The sequence below is a fragment of the Antrostomus carolinensis genome, unplaced genomic scaffold, assembly GCF_000700745.2.
Source record: "Antrostomus carolinensis isolate BGI_N321 unplaced genomic scaffold, ASM70074v2 scaffold296, whole genome shotgun sequence".
Classification (NCBI taxonomy): Eukaryota; Metazoa; Chordata; class Aves; order Caprimulgiformes; family Caprimulgidae; genus Antrostomus; species Antrostomus carolinensis.
In genome coordinates, this window is record NW_010323675.1 from 1 (window position 1) to 12104 (window position 12104).

Consider the following 12104-nt stretch of genomic DNA (forward strand, 5'->3'; position numbering starts at 1 on the left):
TGCCTTAAGAACCCACCGCCCGTCCCCCTGTGCCCGGGTCTGGCGGGAGCTGAAGCCCGGGCAGGTTCCCCGCTCCGGGCTCTGTCCCGTGTATTTGCCGTTATTTGTGATTTCCCCGCTTTTGGAAGCACGAACGTGTCGTTGTAGGAAAGCTCTGCGTGTATCTGAGAGGGTTTCATAAGAAACCGAGCTCGAAGGCTTATTAGTTCTTTCTAATGTTATGCAAAAATACAGTTGCAAACATAAGAAAATTGGTATTTTTCAACTGGCTACAATTCGGTTTTTAACTATGAAATCAACTATGAAAATACAGGAGGACAAAATACAAATACAAAGTATTTTATGGTACTTTACAACACTTTTACGATACATGATGCAAAATATTTGATGCTTCCACAGTATCGATTTTAGAAGTAAAACGGTTTTCCTGCAGGATGGCCTCAGTTAATCTCTCCTAGTTACTGCTGCACTTTATTTTCATAGAAGCATCGCTGTGGTTGTGCTTTTTAAAAGTGAAATAACGTCTTGCCTATGTTTCATAGTTGCTCTGTGAGTTGTTCTGCTAAATTGCTGTAGCAATGAGATTTTTACTAACAGAAGTATTAGACTGTATGTATATTTTGTACAACAGTATGAGACTGTCCGAGCCTATGAATAAAAGCAAATCTTCAACTGAATATAACATTAAAGCACAAGCTTCAGAATTGTCTAGACTAATCTAAAACCTACTAGATTTACACTTTTTATGCCAATACAATTTATTCATTTATTTCTAAACCTTGGTTATTCCCAGTTCTTACTTTGTAAGGTTAGAAATCTGCAAGCTTAAGTGCAATTACTTTTAATCAAACCTATTAAAAGGAAGTGTGTCGAACTTCAAATGGCAATTGGGGATGACACTATTTTTTTAAATGCTTTGTGGCTTTTGCAGGCAATAAAAAGTGTGATCATGAAAAGACAGAATGCTTGGAGCTGTGTAGTCTTGAATATATAAATATTTATTTATTCACATAATCCAAAGGACTCAGTATTTGCAAACTTAAGCCCTCAATGCTGTCCCTAAAACCTGGCATAAATTTTTGTTAGCAGAAAAGGTAATAGGTAAAGATGTTCTGGCTGGGGTCAGGTTTTTTCAGAGGAAACTGTGTTTTTGTAAGAACAAAAATTTATCTGCTCTGCTCGCAAGGTCGGCTATAAAACCGAACAAACAAACAAACAAAATCTCAAAAATTGTGAGTATTCAAAAAAGCTAAGCATATTCAGACTAAAAGAGTAAATCTTAGTAATTTTTCTCATTTTCTGTGCGATTGTACGTTATCAGCGCGTGCATGCAGACACGCAGATGGTAAACGTGCATGCAGTCTGCCATTGCCTGTCCTTTAACTATGCAAAACTCTGAGAAAGCTCCAGGAGTTTGATGAATTTTCTTCAAGCTTCGGCAGCTAAGGCTCTCAGGAAATGTAAGATAATGGTGTCATGGACTCTTTGAGAAAAATTCTTCCTGAAAGAAGCTGTTTTGCCTTTCCATCTGCCCTCTTCCTTGCGCTAGCAGAAGGAAATGGGGCTGCACTGTGACCTGGATGGGAAAACCAATCTCTCTGGAATTATTCTGCCCTTTCCCTGTGTGCTCCCCAAAATGCTGGGGAGGGTTGAGCCTGGTTTCCTGGAATGAGCAAGTTTCCTGGGATGGGCAAGACCTGCAGTCCTAGTTGCTATCAGCTTGAAGAGTTTGTGAAACTACTGCATAACGAGAACTTTCTTTCCACAAAGAGGTGATGGTGCCTCAGTGGTGATACCTGTAGATACCCTTGAGAAGCAGTCTCATTTGGCCTCTTATTTAATATCTCCTAATAGTACGTGTTAGAGTAGCCCTTTAAAAACTACAAAATTCACTTTCATTTTCTTAGGGAATTCCCAATTGGTAATTTTTTCTAGAATTTGAGTCTGACACATACTTGAATTTTTCCTGGCAATTTTCTGTTTTCTGCCATATTTCCCTTCTTTGTTTTCTAATACAACCTTCAAGCTGGGTGACTGGATATTGAGTAGTCTGTGACTCAGTGCACAAGAGTAAGGAAGGGTCAGTGCACAAATGGGTTTACCCCAGCAGCTATCTCTTGAGTCATTGCTTTTCTTCTGCTTCTGTCTTGCTTTTGAAGAGGTGAAAAAATGTACCACTAAAGTGTGGCAGCAGTAAATTGCCATTTGTCCTGCACTGGTTTTACTCACTGTGCCAGAGCGTAGCATTAGGAGTTTAATAGGTGAGTAATTGAAAAAGCATTGTGGTTTCTTCGTTGTTTTTTTAACATTCTCAGTTTTGCTTGGATTGGGCTGAATTGTGGTTCCAGTGTACATCTGTTGCCTGCAAGATGTAATCGCTTGTCTTTTTGAAATTTTCTCTCTAAAGTTGTATTGATGGATAATTTTGGAGTAGACTAAAGTGTTAATTGCTCCCCAAAATGTATATACTATTTTTACTAAAGATTCAGCATATGTGATGCAAACTCGCAGCAGAAAAGACCTGAAAAATGAGACTGATCTTCCCTCCACGGCCATAAGTTTCATTATCACAGCCACTATGTTGTTGCATGCTGCAATTTCTTAAAAATTACTTTTCAGTTATTTTTTTGTGTGTGTGTTTCTTATAATTATTTAAATGATCAATGGACTAAGCTAGCAGGAATAGTAGAAACAATTTAGTGTGCAGTAGCTTATCTGATAGCAAATAAGAGCTGACAAAGTTGAGAAGTCTTTTATGTTCTTTTCTGTTGGAGAGTTAAAAACTGGCCAGTATTACTAATGGTAAAATGTGGGCCAACAGGATTGTTGAAAAATCTTTTCTTTTAGGAGCAAAAGTTCTCCCACCTCCATCCAACCTGGACTACTCATTTATCCAAATCTGCACCCTGAACTGGACATGGAACCCCCCAGAGAACATCAGCAGTAGCTGCGACCTGGAATATTCCAGCGACATCGTGATTGATGAGGTTCCTCAGGACAAAAGGGTAAGTGCATTGCTTCTTTAAATTCTGCTCTGCTCTGGTAAATGTCTTACTGCGATAAAATTGTGTGTGTATAAGCATATATGCATATATAAATATATACAAATATGATTTTAATATAGCCTTTAATTCTTCTCATGGGATCAAAACCTCAAAAATTAGTCATACCAACATGTGGGATCTTCAGATCAGAAAAATCTGTCTGTCACTCTCTGATAATTGAGCTGCTACTGATAACACAGAAATACCATAATAATAATGAGAAAAGACTTGTTTCAGTCTTTATGTGGCTTTCTAGAAAAAATAAAATATATACAGCTAGTCTATATCCTTAAGACTTAAATAGCAGCTGGCAAAGGCTGATCTCCTTCCCTTTGAACTCAATTTAAAAATGAGCTGCGCACATTCAGCGTTGGTGTAGTTGTGATTTGACAGTGCAGTGTCTTCTGTAGGTAATGCCAAGTATTAATGTATTCCTGTGTTTGCCCCATCCCACTACCTGTGCTTATGATTATCCATGGGGGTTGTGTTTTGAATACAACATGGAACGCGTTTGCTCCCTGGAACAGAAATTTGAAAACTTGTTTGGTTTGGGTTTTATTTTTATTTAATTTTTTTAATGCTCCTGCACTGGATTTTCGTGCACCTATTATCCCTGCTCACAGTGGAACATCAGTAATAACAGAGTCAGTAAGTCAGACTGCAATGTCTGTCTCTCTATCGTTACAGTAATTTTATTTTAGATTTTATTTCTGTGTTAGATGGTTTGCAGCCCAGATGTGATTCTTAGTGTGGATTAACAACCGTTTGGTCAGAACTGGCTGCAGCATTGCCGTGGTACTGAAGGGGCTGTAGGACAAATATTTTTACAATTTATTGCCAGTAAGACAATATGCTATCAGTCCATAATTCCAAACGGTCAGAATTTGAAGCCTTGAATACACACCAGCCGTGGGGTTGGCAGTGCTGCTGTTTCGGATGCAGTTAAAATCGATAACGATGCCTCTTGAAACAGCCCTTTGTTGTTGAGCCTTATTATGTTGTTTTATGGCCTGATGTTTACAATGGCCTCTTCACAGGGACTGCTGTGCTTTTCTGACAGCTTCAGGATATCCTGGACTTGAAGTAAGGCTGTAGTTTTGCAAACAGCTAAGCTGATTTAATGACTTAACACAGCTAAAAGGATGATATTTCATTTTTGACACGCCTCTTTAATGATCTTCATCAGACCTTCAGATGAGCCAGTTGAACGTGCTAACTCAGCAAAAACCTGTTTACCTCTTCTGATGGGTTCTTTAACAAATTAACAAGTTGAAAGTGTGCTTGGTTAACAAGTTGTGAATGAGTTTGGCAGAGTCTAACAGATGTTAAGGTCAGCAGCAGTGAAAGATCTGTGGGACAGCAGTTTCATGTGACAAGGTGAACCAGACTTCATATCATCTTGCTGCATCTTTTTGCATTACAGCTGGTAGAACTTGGGCTGTCATTGCTGTTTGATTTCCTTGCCTTCTCGTTAGTGCCAATATTTATTTATTTATTTCTATGCCTGAATGGTTACACCATTCTTTGATCATAACAAGGATTTTTTTTTTATTATTATTTTTTAAAATCCTGTTTTCATTTAGTAAAAGATATCCTCCTAGCTCAATAAAAGATGCTCAGGAAAGCATATAAGAAAAGGGTAAGCCTGTTTCTTACACAGACACATAATCTCTTCTGAAAATGGAGACTCATGGACTACTTGGGCCTGATGTGGTTTCATTGTGTTTAATAGCCACTTGTGGATTTGTTTTGATAATTTTTTTCCTTTGCCTCCTTAAATACATGCAAACGCTTCTCATGGCTTTTTGGTTACATCTTCAAATGTTCTTTCTTCTGTTTGTCGCAGGCTCATATGTCCACACACAGAAAGAGGAAGGTTAGATCTGTAAGCTCCTGTTTATAGAGCTGTAGTATAAACATGCTTATTTTGCATTATCCATGAAGACTTACTGTAGGACCATTTCCCCTTGTGTTAGAGTTGTTCCTTGATCTCTGTATGGCCATTGTTCATGTCTACAGGTCACTGGAGTAAGAGAAGTTTTTGTTTGGTGAGTTCTGGGTGTGCCTGAAGAGGAAAAAGAAAAGCTAATTGATGCTGAGGCTTCCCATGTGGTCAGGGACTCATTTCATTTAGCTTTCATTTGCAGTCTTTCTGACAGTACTAGTTAATTCCCACGAGTCTGATATGGTATATCAAATGTTCTGTTTTTCTTTACCCCAAATCTAAACCCAGGAATGGAGTAAGAGTCGCTTTCGCGTGACAGATACGTTCTTGGATGAGGAAATGCGTTTCAAAGTGAGAAGTGAGTGCAAGTACGATAACACCAGCCAGCCCAGCCGGTGGGTGGAGACCTCGCTTCTGCCAAAAGGTAATGTGCAGTGGCCAGACCCGAGACAGTCCTGCCTCTCTTGGTCTGAGGAGACATGCCCTCATTGTATGTGCTGTTTTAACAAAATATCATAGACATGGGTCATAGAGAAATAGGGAGATACTCGAGGTGAGGACTAGTTCAACTGATAGAATTTAAACAGAACGCTTATAGTACATCTAAACCCAAGTGGAGTCTTCTGACACTTAAAACTTCATGGGCCAGCCTGTAAAATTTAAATGCTTTACCAAGACAATGATGTGATTCCCGTTTTTCCTCTTGTCTCTGCTGTGCTGGGGTTGTGAGACAAGAGACAACTTGGGTTGTTTTAAGCCTGCTGACTTCATGGCTAACATCTAAGTCAATTTATTTTGTATGATTTTTCTGTACAAACAAAAGTCCCTAAAATAACCCTACATTTGTAAATGTTAGAGGGATGATTCTAGCAAATTTAACAACTTGTAACTTAATTTAACTATAGTAGAGTTCTCTCTTTTTCAAAAGAGGTGACTGGGGTCTACAAAACTGTGAGTAGCAAAATGAATAGAGAAAAAATATTTTTTGTTTCTTGACATCCAGAAATAAGGAATCCATAGCAAAATTGTTAGGAAGCAGACTTTAAGGAATAATATTTTCTGCTGGATGCTGGAAGCTAGGAGGTACAGCAGGGAAATAGAGCCTCTTGCCTTGAGTAGGCAAAGTCTGTCTAACCCAGGAGCGTGACTCAATGTGGATGAGAACCGTGCGTGGATGGGAGAATCTGAGCCCTTATCAGGCGTGTCTGTGTGTCTGTCAGAAGGGTATTCTGGAACATCAGGGACGTGGATCATTAGGACAGCGTGTGCTAAACAGGTTGGGGCTTTTAAAAGTCTACTTGCAGATAAAATATTTTTAAATACTTCTTGGAACAGGAAAACCAGTTTCATTTTCCTGTACTCTTAGACAGTTGCTACTTGAGGGACAATGCAAGCTCAGAAGTAGAAGATAGTTTGGGGTTTGCTATCAGTAGAAGTCTGGACTGTTGATAACATGTAACAAGGATTTCATTTTTCATTTGTGGAGGTGTTGCTACTTGTTACAAGGAAAAAGTATCTAACGTGCTGTAATATTTTAACACAGTATACAAAAATGCAAGATTGAATATGAAAGACTTTATTCCATAATTGCTCTGCCTGGGAGATACTCTCATGTATCTCATGTCTCTCTTCACAATTGCTATCTAATCATCAGTATTTATGTTCTGTAGTTTGGGTTTTCCATATGTTGAAGAAGTTGACTGTCTAGAGGTATATGGGTCTAAATTAAAAACTCAGCTTACCCCAGTGTTGCTTTTGTCCATATTTAAGATCTACAGACATTTCCATATTCAGAATACTGAGTAACAAATATTGTATCTGGAGAAGATAACTATAATTAAATGCTGACTATTTTTAACGTTGGTGGCTGTAATAACTATAACAAAGCTAAGTGCTATCCATATAACTGCCAGTTACTTTAACTCCTTTTTAAAATACCTGTAGTTTAGTAGGATAAAATATTAGGGACATGGTTTAGTCAGAGACTTGTCAGTGTTAGGTTGATGGTTGGACTTGATGATTTTAAAGGTCTTTTCCAATCTAGGTAATTCTGTGATTTTCCTGATGCAACACCTTGTCCTTAGCATCAAGTAACTCTAAATCGTAATTCAGATGTGGTGGAAACTGAGTTTCACTGTTATGATTAGCTTGCATGTAGAAGTTGCCCTGCTGAGATTTCAGCTCTTGCAAACAATAAACAACTGGAATTCATCACTGGCTGTGCTGAGACAGGCAGTGCAGGCTGAGAGGTAACCCATCTTTGCCTTCCAGACACTTTCAGTTATGTAAAAAGAGATGTTTTACTTCTGGAAATTGGGGCGAAGACTTTGCTGGCAAAATAAATCTTATGAGACCTTTCCAACTTGCCTTGCAGGTATTCCAGGTACTGCTGCTGTTGATTTGAGCTGTGTTTGGCACAATTTGGAGTACATGGTTTGTACGTGGCGTCCTGGGCAGAATGCAAGCAGTGATACCAATTATACATTGTCCTACTGGTTCGTATAAACTTTTTATTCCCTATTCTGAAGTGCTTTAGCCTAATCTTTAGTTTTACATGATACATTTTACTTGTCTGCTTCTTGTTGCTTGGAAAGATCCCAAGACATTGCATAAAATTTAGTGTTGGGTCCTGCCCAACATAAAACTTGGCTGCTGAAGGGTCAAGAGGTTGCTGTTGCTGAGTCTTTTTGGGAAGCTGATATAACTATTATGTGCAGCACTGGCTGCTTCTGTAGCCCATTTTAACATAACTGCTGTTGCTTTCTCATTTCTTCTAGTTGTGAATTAAAAGATGGAAGAATTAAGAATTGAGCTAGATCAATATCTTAACTACTTTCTTTGCAGCCCAACAAATGTGAGCTGTTTAAGTCTGAATTGCTCACTAATGCATGTGTCAGCTCTTAAATGCTTGGAAAATGGTATGAAAGCATTAATAACACTTAGCAGTAGTTTTGTTTATATCTTCTATGTCATAAATAACTGATTCACCTTGAAACTTTTGGAGAACATCTTTTTATCATCATCCATGCTTGCCAGCTCACTGCCATAAATAGACTCTTGTTCCAAAGGAACAGAGTTGTGGTGTGAGCAAAAACTTGGCAGCTAATCTATGCATACTTCTGCATGTTGATGGGGCTTGTGAAATGTCAGATTGCATTAGCTTCTGTAGAAATATTAAAGTTTTTTTCTGAAAGCCCCTTGTCGTAGTTATAAATCAGCTTTCTGTCTTATCTGAACTGACTGAATAAACTTTTTCCTCTTCAGATTTAATGCATTTGGACAGCAAACAGCAGAAAACTTGCTGCTCTAGTTAAATCCAGGGAGGACAGTTCTCTCTCTAAACTGCTACTCAAAGAAATATTTTCTTTATTATAAGAACAATAACAATGAGATGTTGAAGATCCAAATTTCTGGGTATATGGATACTTACTGGCATAATGCTTTAGATTAGAGCTATATATTTTTAGCTTATACCTCAGTTTTAAAGAAAGATGTAGCTGCAGTGGCATCAAAGTGTTTTGATTCATGCTGCTTAGAAAGAAAGACTTTTTTTTTTTAGTTTTAAAGCTGCAAACTAAGGAAACATTTGACTTTTGTACTGAAAGATACATTTTCCATAATGCAAGTGAGGTGGGGTTTTTTGTTTTGTTTTGTTTTTCAGAAATTAGTGAACAATTACCTGAAAAATTATTGCTTAATTCCATTTTATATTCTTCTTCGTTGATATTTTCCTTTAAAAACCTCTCTTTTCATACAAAAAGAGCATGATTATGACCTTAGCTTAGAGTAAATTAATCCAGTCAGTGCACAGTAACACTGGCTGAAATGGAGGCTCAGGAGAGCAGGTAGATGCATCGGCACGGTGCTGTCTGCTCTGAATGCCTCCCATCTTCATGAAACCTCAGGGCAGGGAGGTGAGAAGGGTGGATTAAAAAGGGGTCTGGACCTGAAAACAGAACAGTTTTAGCTTCCCCAGCCCCCATATATTGAGATGTGAAGTAGAGAAACTTTACTTCTATTGTGCTCCTAAATGAAGCTCTGGTTTACTCTATATGACTTGAACAAAATAAATTTAAAAAATCAATTTTCTATGGGGGAAAATCTACTGGCATATCTTTATTGGAACTTGAGGAACAAAGAGAAGCAAGGAAGAAGGTTGTCATAGCTTCTCTGTTATTGAAAGTGAGTACAGACGTTTTGAAAAGCAAATGCAGGCAATAGATGAAACTTGACTGTCTCAAGCAGGAGCTGCGATACCTGAGGCGCTGCTAAAGGAGATTGGTCAGCTCATTCTATTCCCAGAAGTTAAATTATGTTGATGGGAACTGATCCAAATTAGTTTGTTTTCTAAATATTTATTTTTCTTGAAATTGTTTTCACATGTGGAAAATGTGAATAAAAACTGAAAGCAACTGTTAACTTTAATGCTTGGATATAAAGCAAACTTGCCTCTTTCTGGTACTTGACACTCTTTACAAAAATTATATTCCTTCTAAAACTTGAGATAAATTAGAAGCTTCTTATTCTGCTTAGCTTTACTTTTACATATGCTATAGCACAGCTTTAATGCAAAATCAGTCTTTAGAATTTGTACCACAGATTTAAAAACAAGCTTGTCCCTTGCTGTCCTATTCTTTTGGAGTTTAAAAGGATATTTTTATTCCTATAGGTTTGATGGTTTGAAAAACCATGAGAAGTGCAACAACTGTTCTGTGGACCAAGGAATCTTTAGATGCGTTTTCAATCTTAGTTTCCCAAAAGTCACCAATACTTACCCACCTATAAGTATTTTGATTAGAGATGATTCTGAAGAAATTAGGCCTGTGTGTGCAAGTAAAAATCCTACCACCCTTGGTAAGTGTAACACCACGTTACAAAAAATAAAAAGTTTGCTAGTGTATCATTGTGTTTGAGAAGCTTGCAACTCCTAAGCTGTAGATGAGACAACACAAGATGATGAGATGTTCTCTTCTTCTATTGATCTTTGATTTAGAAATTATATAGATAGGGTTTGGTTTGTGGGTTTTGTTTTTCTTGGTTTTTTTTTTTTTCCCCCACTCATTTTTACTCGTATTCTTCTGTTGTTTTTATTCTTTTGTTACTTTTTGGTGCTGAGTTTTTTCCTCTTTCTGTTCCTAAACTGGTACAAGTGTAATAGTATGCAATGCAAGACTTGAACCACTGTTGTAACCAGTGAAATATAATTTTTAACTAATTCTTCCATTTTGCATTTCAGTCAAACCTGCTACACCAAGAAGAGTTACACTGTCAAAGACTAATGATGAAATATATGTAGAATGGAGTGAATCGGACACCTTTTTTCCTCTTTCTGTTCCTGAACTGGTACAAGTGTAATAGTATGCAATGCAAGACTTGAACCACTTTTGTAACCAGTGAAATATAATTTTTAACTAATTCTTCCATTTTGCATTTCAGTCAAACCTGCTACACCAAGAAGAGTTACACTGTCAAAGACTAATGATGAAATATATGTAGAATGGAGTGAATCGGACACCTTTCCAGAAAATTGTTTATATTATGAAGTTAAATATCACAATGGTGATTTGGACAGTGCTCAGATAATTAAAGTAATTTTTCATTACTTAGTTAACTGTTTTTTTTCCCTATGTATCTTTTATAACTCCTGTTGATATTCACAGTAACTTAAATATCTGCTGTTTAAAAGTGAAAAATTATGTATGCTGCATGTGAATGGGTCTGGTGCACTAGCTGTAAGAGTTGTGTGGACAGAAGACTTTTCTCCCACACAGTAGGTTTCTGGTAGTAATATCTGTACAATGCAATTCATACGAGTCTTCTGAATCCTTGCTGATATTTGTTATGGCAAAGCAGTAATGTATGTGTAAGAACAGTTTGATAAAGAAGTATACACTAAACTAAACAGCACCTATCAGGAGATAAACTGCAGCCCAAGTACCTGTTTGTTTCCCAGTGATGTGGGACTCTGGTCTGTTGGTGTTGGGTTTTCCTGTTGTTGTTCTGCACTTAGTCAGATGACACCTTTGTTCTTGAGTGATGTGACTTGGTGACCATAAAGCCAAATTAATTGCTGGTGCACACAAGAATGCAGAATATTATACAGAAAAGCAAGGTGATAAAGAGACTGAGGATGGGAGAGGGAGAAAAAGGTCTGTGCTCTTAGAAACGCTGATTTTAATGTACATATAGAAAGCCTTGAGTTCAGTGTCTGGTTGTACTCATGCCTGTATCTGCATGGCCAAACTGACTGTACTGTTTGATCAGTATGGTGAATAGTGTGGTAAGTTTAAAAGTAAGGTAGCACTCTTCTCCTGTGGAGCATATTTATTTATTTATTTGTTCTACCCCCAAATCTAGCAAACTTGAGTAAGATCAGCTTTCCTCAGGAAACTGGCATTTTGGATCAAAAATAAGTGAAGTTCTATCTCAGCTAGTGTGTGTGCATGTGTGCCTCTCTGTATAGGCATCACAGAAGACTTTGGTATGATCAAAGTTGGATCAACATTGCTGCCCTGACAGGGGAAGGCAGCATAAATCACAGATGTTTTTAAAAAAAAAAAATTAAAAAAAATTAAAAATAGGGCACTCTTCCAGACAGTGAATCTTAGTTTAATCATTGATGCCAAATTCTGTATGATAAACGTATCAGTGAGTAAGATTAATTTTTAGTTTTGGAATCCCTATGCAGGCAGTCTCTGCTGGTTAAATGCTACTATGTTCTTTTTTATGAAGTTCAGTATTCACAAAAAGTTCTTCCATCAAAACATTTGAAATACATTAACTGCACAATGAAGATGGGCATGTAAATGACTGAGAATGCATTGCTAATTGAACAAAGCAAATTACCTTTTATTTTTCCTTAGGTTGAAAATAATTATACGTCAATTCCTGGTGTTGATCCTAACAGCAAGTACGTCTTCAAAGTGAGAGCAAAACCAAAGCCCGAGTGTTACAGCAGCAAGCTCTATAGTGACTGGAGTGAAGAAAAGAGTATTGGTGAGAACAATTGTTCCTGCAATTTTTGCACTTTTATTCTTCATCTGTAAAGCATCTAATACCTTTTATCTGCTAAGATAAAAGTCAAAGATCATCATCTGTTTAACTTCAGTTGGGAG

At 37.5% G+C, this 12104-nt stretch overlaps 1 protein-coding gene across 1 annotated transcript in view; it reads left to right on the forward strand.

Annotated features, from left to right (window-relative positions):
* Positions 1-2807: 2807 nt before the first annotated feature.
* Positions 2808-12104, forward strand: part of IL13RA1 (interleukin 13 receptor subunit alpha 1) — an 11708-nt gene continuing 2411 nt past the window's right edge. Inside the window, exons 1-6 of the mRNA XM_010170629.2 lie at positions 2808-3005; positions 5278-5413; positions 7364-7484; positions 9659-9843; positions 10426-10577; positions 11853-11985. Coding sequence (XP_010168931.2) covers positions 2808-3005; positions 5278-5413; positions 7364-7484; positions 9659-9843; positions 10426-10577; positions 11853-11985 — 925 coding nt within the window. The remainder of the gene's footprint in view (positions 3006-5277; positions 5414-7363; positions 7485-9658; positions 9844-10425; positions 10578-11852; positions 11986-12104) is intronic.